General features: G+C 33.1%; 1 protein-coding gene across 1 annotated transcript; it reads right to left on the minus strand.

The window, feature by feature from the left end:
* Window positions 1-12,679: 12,679 nt before the first annotated feature.
* Window positions 12,680-13,505, minus strand: LOC120412955 (uncharacterized). Its single transcript, XM_052710320.1, has 3 exons — window positions 13,160-13,505; window positions 12,898-13,100; window positions 12,680-12,817 (listed from the first exon to the last, which is right to left on the minus strand). Exons 1-3 carry the CDS (start codon window positions 13,463-13,465, stop codon window positions 12,766-12,768), a joined length of 561 nt encoding a protein of 186 aa, XP_052566280.1. The 5' UTR covers window positions 13,466-13,505; the 3' UTR covers window positions 12,680-12,765.
* Window positions 13,506-13,511: the final 6 nt, after the last annotated feature.

Consider the following 13,511-nt stretch of genomic DNA (forward strand, 5'->3'; position numbering starts at 1 on the left):
TCACATGGAAGATTCAGACAATATTTGTATCACAATATCTTAAATACGGCCTCCAAAAGATGTATAAATAACACTTAAGTGCTGATAACTTTTGATAGGGTTGTCAGATCCTCGATGTTTTAGGATTAGCCAACTAACGATGGGTCGCATAATTTTTATTGAAATATCTGAGATCAGGTCTCCAAAAAGTCGATGTCTTTATCGGAGCTTTTGGACATCTGGGGCACTAATTCTCCTGGAGTTAGCAGACAATCGGTAGAAAAGAAGTAGCCAGGAATGATTCTGAAATATTAAGTTTTATGATATAAATCCGAAAGCTATCCTGTTCGAACACTTAACGAGACTGCTCGGAAGAGGTTTGGTTCCGGAAGCGGTCGTAAACTCCGTAACGACCACTGAATCATCACGTTCAACTTTTCGAAGAACTTTTTCCGAAAAAACAGCCCATCCATCCACTTGGGTGCGATCATTTCGTCTTTGTTGGCGAGGGAAAACTATTTCGCTTCTGCTATATCACGTCCTCGCCTGGGCACTGCCACTTGAAGATTGACTGTGCTGACAATGAAAATGAATTGATGTGACTAGTGGAAGCACGTTGAGAACTTGAAGTATGTACTGAAACAGGCTGTGAAATTCAAATTTGTGTCAATATAGCAAAATTGAATCAATAATGCGATTTTGTTCGGATTGCAAATCTTTTGAAATTGAAATTGCACAGCAATTCTCTACCAAAACCGGAACTGGATTTTATTTGTATTTTTTTATTTGGCTAAAACTTTGTGGGGGCCTTCCCTATGACCCTATTGTGTCAATGGTTCACCCATACAAGTCTCCATACAATTTTGGCTGCTGTCCATACAAAAATGGTATGTAAATTTTCTAACATCTGTAACTTTTGAGTGAATTTTCTGATCACCAAGTCTTTGGCAAAGTTGTAGGTATTGTTGAGGACTATTGAGAAAAAATAGGTACACGGAAAAAACGCAGATTTTTTAATCATCTTTTGTTTCACAAAAACTCAATTTCCCAAAATACGTATTTTTTGATTTTCGAGATTTTTTGATATGTTTTAGGAGACAAAAATCCGCAACTTTTGAGCCATAGAGAAACATGGTAAAAAATCTGCCGCCGAGTTATGATTTTTTGAAAAAATAGTGATTTTTGGAAAAAATCAAATATTCATTCAAAAACAAATTTGACGTTATCTTTTAATTAAAATTGAATTTACAATCGAAAAGTACATTACAGATTTTTTGATAAAGGGCTCTGTTTTCAAGATATAGCCACCGAAAGTTTGATTTTAGCGAAATATTTGCAGTATTTCGATTTTTAAAAATAGTGACCATGAGTGACCACTTCTAAAAATATGTTTTTTTGAAAAACACAGAAAATCTGCTACAAAATTGTCTAAAAGACATTGAAGATTGGACCTCGGGTTGCTGAGATACAGCCGCTTTAAGGGGTTACATACATGTAAATCGACAAAAAAGTCAGAGGTTGGTGTAAGCACACACTTCATTTTATTTAAAATCTGTTTTCAGGGAACTAAAATATACATTTTAATCTATTATCAAAACAAATTTGAAGACATTTGGTTGTATCATTGCCGAGATAAAGCTATTTGAAGTTGGTAGTTTCAAAAAAACGGGTGCCACGATATCTCAACACTGCTTGGTCCAAATCGGCTCAAAGTTTTGGTGAAGCCTCGTTAAACCGGTCCTGTGTGCATGACGAAGGTCGATTTTCAAAAAACTTATTTAAAAAATATATATACAGCAATTCCATTTGAAAAGAGCCTAAACCAAAAAAAAAGTTCTCCGATCGGGCTCAAAATTTTTCTGGGGGTTCCTTGGCCAAAATAATTAGACCCGTATTTTTTTGTTTGGCCATTAGGGTGACCTACATCGTGCTAGGGTGGTTCGAAAAATGGCAATTTTCGTCATTTTTCGCAAAAACCACTTTTTTCGAAAAATCATATCTCCGCGCCATTTCATCCGATTTTAGCTGTCCTAGACGCAAAAGAAAGGTGATGAGTTTGGCTATTTGGGAAAAATAGTAAGAAGTTCCAAAAATCTAGCTTAACTATTGAAAAAGTCGTATGAAAACTTAAAATGGCGTTTTGCCCGTGTCTGGACCAAAGAGCCTATGTCTGAAAATATTTTTATCGGATTCCTCGGAAAATTTCACATAAAATATCAAAAAATTGGCGATGTCGAACCGTACATTTCAGAGATATGATTTTTTGAAAATAAAAACTGAGTTTTTCGACGCGCCACGCGCAAAAACAGGAAAATGACGAAATCGGCAAAAAATCAACTTTTTTTACTAAAACTGCGATAACTTTAAAATTTCAGCGATGACCTATAGATGTTATGGTACCAAAAGTTGCGTCTTTCAATTACGAAAATTTTGATACCCAAACATCTATAGGTCATCGCTGAAATTTTAAAGTTATCGCAGTTTTAGTGAAAAAAGTTGATTTTTTGCCGATTTCGTCATTTTCCCGTTTTTGCGCGTGGCGCGTCGAAAAACGCAGTTTTTATTTTCAAAAAATCGTATCTCCAAAACGTACGGTTCGACATCGCCAATTTTTTGATATGTTATGTGAAATTTTCCGAGGAATCCGATAAAAATATTTTCAGACATAGGCTCTTTGGTCCAGACACGGTCAAAACGCCATTTTATGTTTTCATAAGACTTTTTCAATAGTTAAGCTAGATTTTTGGAACTTTTTACTATTTTTCCCAAATAGCCAAACTCATCACCTTTCTTTTGCATCTAAGACAGCTAAAATCGGATGAAATGGCGCGGAGATATGATTTTTAGAAAAAAGTGGTTTTTGCGAAAAATGACGAAAATTCCCATAATTCGAACCACCCTAGCACGATGTAGGTCACCCTAATGGCCAAACAAAAAAATACGGGTCTAATTATTTTGGCCAAGGAACCCCCAGAAAAATTTTGAGCCCGATCGGAGAACTTTTTTTTCGGTTTAGGCTCTTTTCAAATGGAATTGCTGTATATACAGGGTGTTTGGTTCATGGATGCGGATACTTGGTGGTCCCCTAAAGGACCCCGAAACATGCAAAAAAGTCTTCTACGGCATTGTCGAATTCTCATCCTAAACCGAGTTAAGTAGAATTTACTGTTTTGAGGAGTTTCTGCACTAAAATCGATTTATCTCATGATTGTGATCATGAAAAGCTTCGCTTCTGATTTCATGTGAAAGCTGAGTAAATTTCACGATAAAAAATGATTTTTGAATTTTTTTAAACTTCAGTTAAGTCTGCCTACAGAGCCTTTACATTTTTTTCTTGCCCTAGTGTTGTTGGTTTTTTGCATTTATTTTGCGTAAATGGCAGGTAAATGGTTTGTTTTATGTATCAAAACGATGCTCCTAGATCCTCTCTACAATTCTCTCTAAATAACCATTTCCCGAATTCTTTTCCTAAAGCCGCTATTTTAATTTTATTGGTGAAAAAAAATCGAAGCCAGAAAACCTGTCATGGTACCTTAATAAATCAAACCGACGCCTGACAGAGCATCGCGCAAAGCATACTTGATCAACGCGCGCGCGGCCGCATGTTTGCTGGAAGGAGGGTGACAGTAAGAAAACAAACCACGTGTGCCCAATGCATTGTGGAAAAAAGTTTGTTCCAGAATTGTTTCATTACCGGAAGTATTTTGTCTCGCGTTCTTTTGGCAAACAGGTTAAAACAAAAGTTAAGGGACGGCTATTTAATTATTAAAATGAGTTAAGATGCAATAGGTCTCGTTGAAGGATTTCCACTGTTGTTTAGTGTGCGGATCGTTTGATCCACACAGGTGATACAACAATAAATAATTAAGCTGATTAAACCAAACATTTAAAACAAGCCCATTGACAATGCAAATAAATGTTCAGTTAGCAGGAAGTAGATACTTTGCTTTTTTAGAGTTCTACTTTTTTTACATTACAAAAAGGATAAGTTGGATTGTTTCTTGCGTACATAGGACAAAAGCATACATTTCCATCAAGCACCAAATGTTGGCATATCAAGAAGAGAAGAATTTAAGAATTTAAGAATTTAAGAATTTAAGAATTTAAGAATTTAAGAATTTAAGAATTTAAGAATTTAAGAATTTAAGAATTTAAGAATTTAAGAATTTAAGAATTTAAGAATTTAAGAATTTAAGAATTTAAGAATTTAAGAATTTAAGAATTTAAGAATTTAAGAATTTAAGAATTTAAGAATTTAAGAATTTAAGAATTTAAGAATTTAAGAATTTAAGAATTTAAGAATTTAAGAATTTAAGAATTTAAGAATTTAAGAATTTAAGAATTTAAGAATTTAAGAATTTAAGAATTTAAGAATTTAATTTTTAATCATTAATCATTTAATCATTTAATCATTTAATCATTTAATCATTTATTCATTTAATCATTTTATCATTTAATCATTTAATCATTTAATCATTTAATCATTTAATCATTTAATCATTTAATCATTTAATCATTTAATCATTTAATCATTTAATCATTTAACCATTTAATCATTTAATCATTTAATCATTTAACCATTTAATCATTTAATCATTTAATCATTTAATCATTTAATCATTTAATCATTTAATCATTTAATCATTTAATCATTTAATCATTTAATCATTTAATCATTTAATCATTTAATCATTTAATCATTTAATCAATTAATCATTTAATCATTTCATCATTTAATCATTTAATCATTTAATCATTTAATCATTTAATCATTTAATCATTTAATCATTTAATCATTTAATCATTTAATCATTTAATCATTTAATCATTTAATCATTTAATCATTTAATCATTTAATCATTTAATCATTTAATCATTTAATCATTTAATCATTTAATCATTTAATCATTTAATCATTTAATCATTTAATCATTTAATCATTTAATCATTTAATCATTTAATCATTTAATCATTTAATCATTTAATCATTTAATCATTTAATCATTTAATCATTTAATCATTTAATCATTTAATCATTTAATCATTTAATCATTTAATCATTTAATCATTTAATCATTTAATCATTTAATCATTTAATCATTTAATCATTTAATCATTTAATCATTTAATCATTTAATCATTTAATCATTTAATCATTTAATCATTTAATCATTTAATCATTTAATCATTTAATCATTTAATCATTTAATCATTTAATCATTTAATCATTTAATCATTTAATCATTTAATCATTTAATCATTTAATCATTTAATCATTTAATCATTTAATCATTTAATCATTTAATCATTTAATCATTTAATCATTTAATCATTTAATCATTTAATCATTTAATCATTTAATCATTTAATCATTTAATCATTTAATCATTTAATCATTTAATCATTTAATCATTTAATCATTTAATCATTTAATCATTTAATCATTTGATCATTTGACGAATCCGAGGTACATTTTCAATAACTCGTGACGGAGGGGCAACTATTTTTGTAAAATCGCGATAAATTGTAATTTTTTGTAAAGTTGCGTAACGAAAAATGGCATGGGTTTTTATTTTCTGTTTTGATTAATTTTTTTAAAATTATTTTGATTTTTTAATTTATTTATTTTTTGCAAAAGACAAAAACTTTGATTAACGAGTCAATTTATAGTTTTATTTATTTGGCGAACTTGAATTCAGTTTCATTTTAATAACATTTATGTTTCAATCTTGTTATTTTCAGAAGCTTCATGAACTTCAAGGATAAGCCGTTCATCAATGACAAATGTATTCGATGTGGTGAAGAATATCACTAAGAAAAACATGGAAACATCAGGTGGGAAGATTTTGCTGTTGCATGTGGAGCATTGTGATATCATTTCCGTTTTTTCACTAACTGCAACTACTAAGCTTAAAAAATAAATGTAAATTATAATAAACTGGATTCAGGTTGACCAAAAAAATCAATAAAACTATTAATTGACTTATTGTTAATCAAGTATTTGGTTATGTCACCTAAGTGAAATCGCAACGATTATACAAATTTCCTTAGTGAGTACATCCAAATAACCAAAAAATGGTCGAAATTTGAACAAAGTTTGAGAAGAATTTGATCGAATACTGTAATATCAAAATAATACCAAACTGTGTGGTATCCGATCATTGACAAACTTTGCAATTTTAAAATATCAAAACAATACATTAAATTGGTATGATATCAAAATTTTGCTCCTGCATAATCCTCAATACAAATTTTAAAGGGAATATCAAAATTTGGTATTGATACCTGAGAAAGGTATTATTACGCATTTCCCTTGTTATTTACCCATGCTCGGTTAGTACCAACCACTAATGTCTTACTTTTAACTACAAGGACTTCGCCACCCTGGGTTCCTAAGTGTTTGAGAACAGCACGGAGTGACTACGCCGGATACCCATTTTTACAATTAGAATTTCAGATCTCCCGCTGCGGGATTCGACCCAGCACCCTCTAGATTGTGAGTACAGTGCGCGGTCCGATTGATACACACGGGCGGAGCTTAACGTTAGTAAAGACATAAATTGAGTCCACTTTGTGAATGTGTTAATGGCAGCAGGCGTGGTTGAATGGTTACGCTCTCCGCTTTGTAAGCGGATGATCATAGGTTCGATTCCCATCTGCTCCAACCTTCCATCGGATGGGGAAGTAAAACTTCGGTCCCGGCCTTGGTTGTTGTCAGGCCGTGTAGAAATCGTCTCCCTGCTATAAAGATAAACAACACAACAATCCAAGGCTGCTCCGGTGGAATCAATGGCGGCGGTTGGACTCGCAATGCAAAGGTCGTCTGTTCGAACCTTGAGGTGGAAGGTTTCTTGTAGTAGAAAGAGGTCTGGAAGAAGAGAGCCCCAATCAAGCCTTTGGACTCCTTGGTTCGAGCAGGAACCTGCAATAGAGACCACAAAAGACCTGGAGGGTGACATTGGGTCTGGATGAAGAAATTGGGTCATACAAAAATGTAGAAATTTGTATGACCCAATCTCACCCTCAGACCCAATCTTTAGCAGGGGTAAATAACACAGGAATACCAAATTTTAGTATTACTTGGAATACAAAATTTTTGGTATTTCCACGCCCATGGAACATCAGATTTTGGCATTCTTGTGGTCTTCCACACACATGATTCTGGTATGATTTCATGGTATTTTACCATCTATTACTGGGCTACCAAGGGCACATTTTTGTCGCTGTAATTTGCAAAAGTAATACCAAAATTTGGTATTTTTATGTCGTTTTTAGTGCAACAGTTGCAATTAGTAAAAAAACGGAAATGATATCACATGCTCCACATGCAACAGCAAAATCTTCTCACCTGATGATTCCATGTTGTTCTCAGTGATATTCTTCACCACATCGAATACATTTGTCTAATCGTTGAAGTTCTGAAGCTTCTGAAAAATAACAAGATTCATTAATGAATGTTATTAAAATGAAATTGGGTTCCAGTCACCAAAAATTTTATAATAAAATCAATTGACTCGTTAATCAAAGTTTTTTTTCATCCCGACTTAGAGACATTTTACTGATTTCATTTTTGTTAAATGGTTTTTTCTTCAAAAAAATCAAAAATCATTTTTAACATTTTTGGTTTTCAAGTCATTTTAGCGCACCTTTTTGACCTTGTCAAAATTGATCAAAATTTTTCCATAGTTTCTGAAGAAATTGATAAAAATCTGTAATACCAAAATAATAACAAAATGTGGTATCCTGATTTAGATTTTTTTTTCACAATTTTAATTAATTTCTTTAGGGGGTTTTCCAAAAATCTTTAAAATCAAGTTTGAAATTTTCGTTTTTTTTTTCAGTATTCGATTTGAGAAATCCTTTTAAAGCAAAATTAATGACCACGTCAAAATTGGTCAACATTTTCCCATAATTTCAGAAGAAATTGATAAAATACGTAAATACCAAAATAATAACAAAATGTGATTTTCGGTCATTGACAAATTCTGCAATTTTGCAATATCAAAACAATACCTTAAATTGGTATGATACCAAATTGTACTCTTGCATGATCCTAAGAAAAAATTTCAGGAATACGAAAATTTGGTGTTGATAACAGAGAAAGGTATAATTAGGCATTTCTTTTGTTATTTACCCATGCTCGGGATGTCACCCCTGATGACGGTATTTGTTTTTTTTTGTGAATGTCTGCTCTGATATTCTTCAATGGAGTTTCCCTACAAGGAAACCGAGGAAGATTTATTTTTATTTACCAAAAACATTTCAAATCCATCTATTGGATAGCAAAAGATTTTAGGGAAAGAATGTTTAATTCGATAAGAATTCATGCATGGTAGTTTATCATGAATAAATTAAATAAATAAACACTTCCTTGAATAAATAAAATAAGTAAGCACTTCCTTAAATAATCAAATCAGTGTTTATTCTACCAAAAGTATTTTAAGTTTCTTAAGAAGTTTTGTTATTCTATGCGTGCATTTTTTTATTTACTTTAAAACGAATTGCAATGTTTGAAAATGATTGAAAATATCAATTCACGTTTATAAACAAAAATCTCTCATAAAACGATTTTCAACATGTTATGATTAAAGCACAGAGGTAAGAAACCCTTTCTATTAAATTGGCTGATTTTACATTTTTATCAAATTATGATCACATTCCGAATTAGGTCTTGATTGAGCTAGCCGGCAACCATGGTGTAGGGGTAAGCGTGGTTGCCGCTCATCCAGTCGGCTTGGGTTCGATCCCAGACGGTCCCGGTGGCATTTTTCGAGACGAGATTTGTCTGACCACGCCTTCCGTCGGATGGGGAAGTAAATGTTGGCCCCGGTCTAACCTAGAGGTTAGGTCGTTAGCTCAATCCAGATGTAGGAGTCGTCTCCCTGGGTCCTGTCTCGGTGGAGTCGCTGGTAGGCAGTTGGACTAACAATCCAAAGGTCGTCAGTTCGAATCCCGGGGTGGATGGAAGCATAGGTGTAAAAAGAAGTTTGCAATTGCCTCAACAATCAAGCCTTCTGACACCTAGTTTCGAGTAGGAATCTCGCAATCGAGAACGCCAAGGCAATGCTGTAGAGCGAATAATTTGATTTTTGATTGAGCTATTCAATTAAAAACGCTTTTCAAAAGTTTTAAATAAACAAAAGGGTGTTGATATGCCAACATTTGGTGCTTGATGGAAATGTATGCTTTTGTCCTATGTACGCAAGAAACAATCCAACTTATCCTTTTTGTAATGTAAAAAAAGTAGAACTCTAAAAAAGCAAAGTATCTACTTCCTGCTAACTGAACATTTATTTGCATTGTCAATGGGCTTGTTTTAAATGTTTGGTTTAATCAGCTTAATTATTTATTGTTGTATCACCTGTGTGGATCAAACGATCCGCACACTAAACAACAGTGGAAATCCTTCAACGAGACCTATTGCATCTTAACTCATTTTAATAATTAACACCTTCTTTCCCTTAAATAGCCGTCCCTTAACTTTTGTTTTAACCTGTTTGCCAAAAGAACGCGAGACAAAATACTTCCGGTAATGAAACAATTCTGGAACGAACTTTTTTCCACAATGCATTGGGCACACGTGGTTTGTTTTCTTACTGTCACCCTCCTTCCAGCAAACATGCGGCCGCGCGTGCGTTGATCAAGTATGCTTTGCGCGATGCTCTGTCAGGCGTCGGTTTGATTTATTAAGGTACCATGTCAGGTTTTCTGGCTTCGATTTTTTTCACCAATAAAATTAAAATAGCGGCTTTAGGAAAAGAATTCGGGAAATGGTTATTTAGAGAGAATTGTAGAGGGGATCTAGGAGCATCGTTTTGATACATAAAAGTAACCATTTACCTGCCATTTACGCAAAATAAATGCAAAAAACCAACAACACTAGGGCAAGAAAAAAATGTAAAGGCTCTGTAGGAAGACTTAACTAAAGTTTAAAAAATTTCAAAAATCATTTTTTATCGTGAAATTTACTCAGCTTTCACATGAAATCAGAAGCGAAGCTTTTCATGATCACAATCATGAGATAAATCGATTTTAGTGTAGAAACTCCTCAAAACAGTAAATTCTACTTAACTCGGTTTAGGATGAGAATTCGACCATGCCGTAGAAGACTTTTTTTCATGTTTCGGGGTCCTTTAGAGAACCACCAAGTATCCGCATCCATGAACCAAACACCCTGTATATATTTTTGGGTTTTTCATTTAAAAAATCGTCACTTTTTGATTTTTGTATTTTTTAAAAAATCAAATTTTTTTAATCTGGCTTCGTCATGCACACGGAATATGTCTTGAGAGTCTTCACCCCAAATTTCAGCCAATTTGGTCCATCCCATCCCAAGATATTGTGGCACTCGTTAATCAACTTTTTGTTTCGAGAAAAACGCTTTTAAAGATTGACAGTCCGCTTTGAGCACGACAAAATGCTAAGGTTAAAATCGTCTATAACTCAGTTTAATCAAGTAATATCTTCATGAAACTTTTAGGAGTGATTGAAAATCATATTTTTAGTGGATTCAATAACTTTTCTGTTATATGAAATTTTGTGATTTTCTACGTGTATGTAACCCCTTAAGGAAAAGAAATACGAAAATTGTAGTTTTTTAAGTCTCACCTAAACAACCCACCATTATCTAATGTCGATATCTCAGCAACTAGTGGTCCAATTTTCAATGTAAAAATAAGAAACATTCGCGAAATTTTCTGATCTTTTCGAAAAAAATATTTTGTAAACTTATAAATTAAGACTAACATTTGAAAAGGGCCAAACATTGAATATTACGGCCATTTAAAATGCTAGTCTTGATTAAATTTCTTTCAAAATAAAATTAAAACTGGTCGAAATCGGCCGATTTCGTAGAGAGTTGCCAATTAAAAAACTGTCACTGAATCCGCTTTGTAAATGCTGGCCCCGATACTTTTTACGGGTAATTCTCTCAGGAACAGGGAAAGATTTAGGGGGAGAGGGGGTAATATGCACCCCCGGGGCAAAATGCACCCCTGCTTTTCTCGGTATTTGAAGAGTTTTCCGGGGGAAAAATCATAGAAATTGGAGGCTTAACACTGCTAAACCATGCTGGAAAAAAATTGAGCATCGTGGTATAAAAACAGCTTAGGCCGATGCAAATATTTAAAAAAGTTTTTGTCCCTCGGCCCTGGCCGAGGTCAAGGGGGGGGTGGGGGCAAAAAAATAAAAAAAAATATAAAAATTTAAATAACAAGCCATAGTTTTCACATTTAAATGAAAAAAGTGTTTTAAAATGCATTTTACACTAGTTCAGTTGTTTTGCAATCATTAGTTTTCAAAAAATCTAAGATCTGACAAAAACAAAAATTGTATCGAAAAAAAAGATTTTGCACCGAAAATTTTCAAAAAGTCTTAAAATTTTTTAATAAACCCAAACATGCTAAAAATGATTTTAAACGCAGAAGAATGTATTTTAATTTGATTTCAGCTGGTTGCACTTGAATTTTCATTGAAATTTTGAAGTTTACTGTAAAAAAATTTTGTTTTGCCCCCTGATTTTTCGGGCCAATTTTGAAGGGGGGGGGGGGGGGGGTTGTGACAAAAACTTTTAAAAATATTTGTACCAGCCTTAAGTTATTTGCAAAACTTTAAAATGTTGTGTTTTCATCTAATTTTCATTGAACTTTCATTATGATTTTTGGACAGTATAAAAAAACATTTATTGTTATTGTAAGTGTTGAGGTGTATAGTTTTTGCCATAATCTTCATTATTTTGTAGATAGATGAGTCCAAAAACATAAAAAAATGCATTTTTAAAAATGCATTTTCTGCCAAAGCGTGGTCGGGGCAAAATGCACCGCCGTGAAGCTCCTTTGTAAAAAAACAGCGGTGTCATCTAGTGGTGACTAGTGAAAACTGCTTATAGCCGGTGCATTTTGCCCCATGTTGTGGTGTTGTTTGAGATGAATCAAAAATATTTTTAGAAATCTGTTATTTTTAAACAATTTTGAGGTTTTTAAAGACTTTTTTCACTTGGATGACGTTGAATAATAGGTATTCATGAACATCTAACGAAATTCTTTTACAGAAATGTTGTTATGGTTGAGAAATCACAGTTTTCCCTTAGGGGGTGCATATTACCCCCTGTTCCCCTACTTTTTTTTTACTATTGTGCATTGTCTGGTGTGGGCTCCCTCCATTTTCATCCATTTAACCCCTGCTGAGAGTCAGAGTTACAAAGTCAACTAACGTGTTGATAAAATTAGTTAAAAGATATGTAATCAAAACTGCCAAGCTAAGAAGATAAGATTTAGTGGCTGTATTTGATGAGATGCAGTGCGAAGGAGCCAAAACACAAAAATTCCAAATAAAACCATATATAAAAACAACTACGAAACTAAAAAAACAAAACAAGTATTACAACCACATCTGCACCTGAGCAATTCATATTTCTACTTGTTTTCCTTATCGCCAATCTGAGCGGTTCATCTGTTTTGAATACTAATTAAGCACTAAAAAGAATATTTCTGTTTATTATTCTTAACAAGCATCGATTTTATTGCGATATCACGTAATCAGCAATCAATAATATAATAATAATAATATATCTTTTATAATCTATTGGGGGAATTCATTTATAAAATAATACACCAATCTCAAACATCGAGCAGTCCCTTGCGCCAAAACGTTGGCAGGTATCTCTTGATTGCCTCGGCATATTTGGGATGCCGAAAGCAACGATCGGATAGATTTTCCCAAGCTTTCACACTGGCCAAATCGATCTCGATGTCTTTGTCGGAGCTTTCGACCATTTGGGGCACCATTTCATCCGGAGTCAACAAGAACATTGGCAAAAATGTCGTAGACAGGAATGATTCTGAAGTGAATAAAAGATTGTGCAATAAAGTTGAATGAATTGCATGATTGCTTCAATGAGGCTCATCCAAATGACCACACCTGGTTATTTCAACGCGAAGATCTATCAACGTAGGGATTTTCGGTCCGTAGTCAAACTTCTTCAATGCTGTTGCAAATTCATCGTAGTAAAATTTGATCAGCTCATCGCGATGGTTGTCTCTGGTTTCGACGCTGACTGCCTGGTACAGCGAGTAGATGATATCGACTGCAGGTGAGCCCCAAGAGCTAAGCTGATAATCGAGCTGAAACGATAGCAATCTGATAAGAAATGGTGCGCTTTTTAATCGCAATATAAATTTACCAGCATTAGGTCCTGTGTTTTTCCGTCAACAATTCTATACATGCAGTTCCTATAATTGCAATCGCCATGATTCAAAACGTTGTACAGTGAGGATTTGTTACAAGTGTAAATCTCCCTTATTTTTTGTATTATTTGTGTTTTGTACTTTTCGATTTGTTCAAAATAGTTCTCGTATCCAGGCCATTCCAGACACAGTCTAGACAGTATGCCGATATTTTTAATCCATGTTTCGGTAATATCTCCTCTGAAGGCAGTTCCGATGTTACAATCCATTTTCTTAATATTCGGGAGCTGCAATACAATCATTGAAAATCTTTGATCAAATATCCTAAATGTCTCGCATACCTTCTCA

Source organism: Culex pipiens, chromosome 3 (genome assembly GCF_016801865.2).
Source record: "Culex pipiens pallens isolate TS chromosome 3, TS_CPP_V2, whole genome shotgun sequence".
NCBI classification, from domain to species: Eukaryota; Metazoa; Arthropoda; class Insecta; order Diptera; family Culicidae; genus Culex; species Culex pipiens.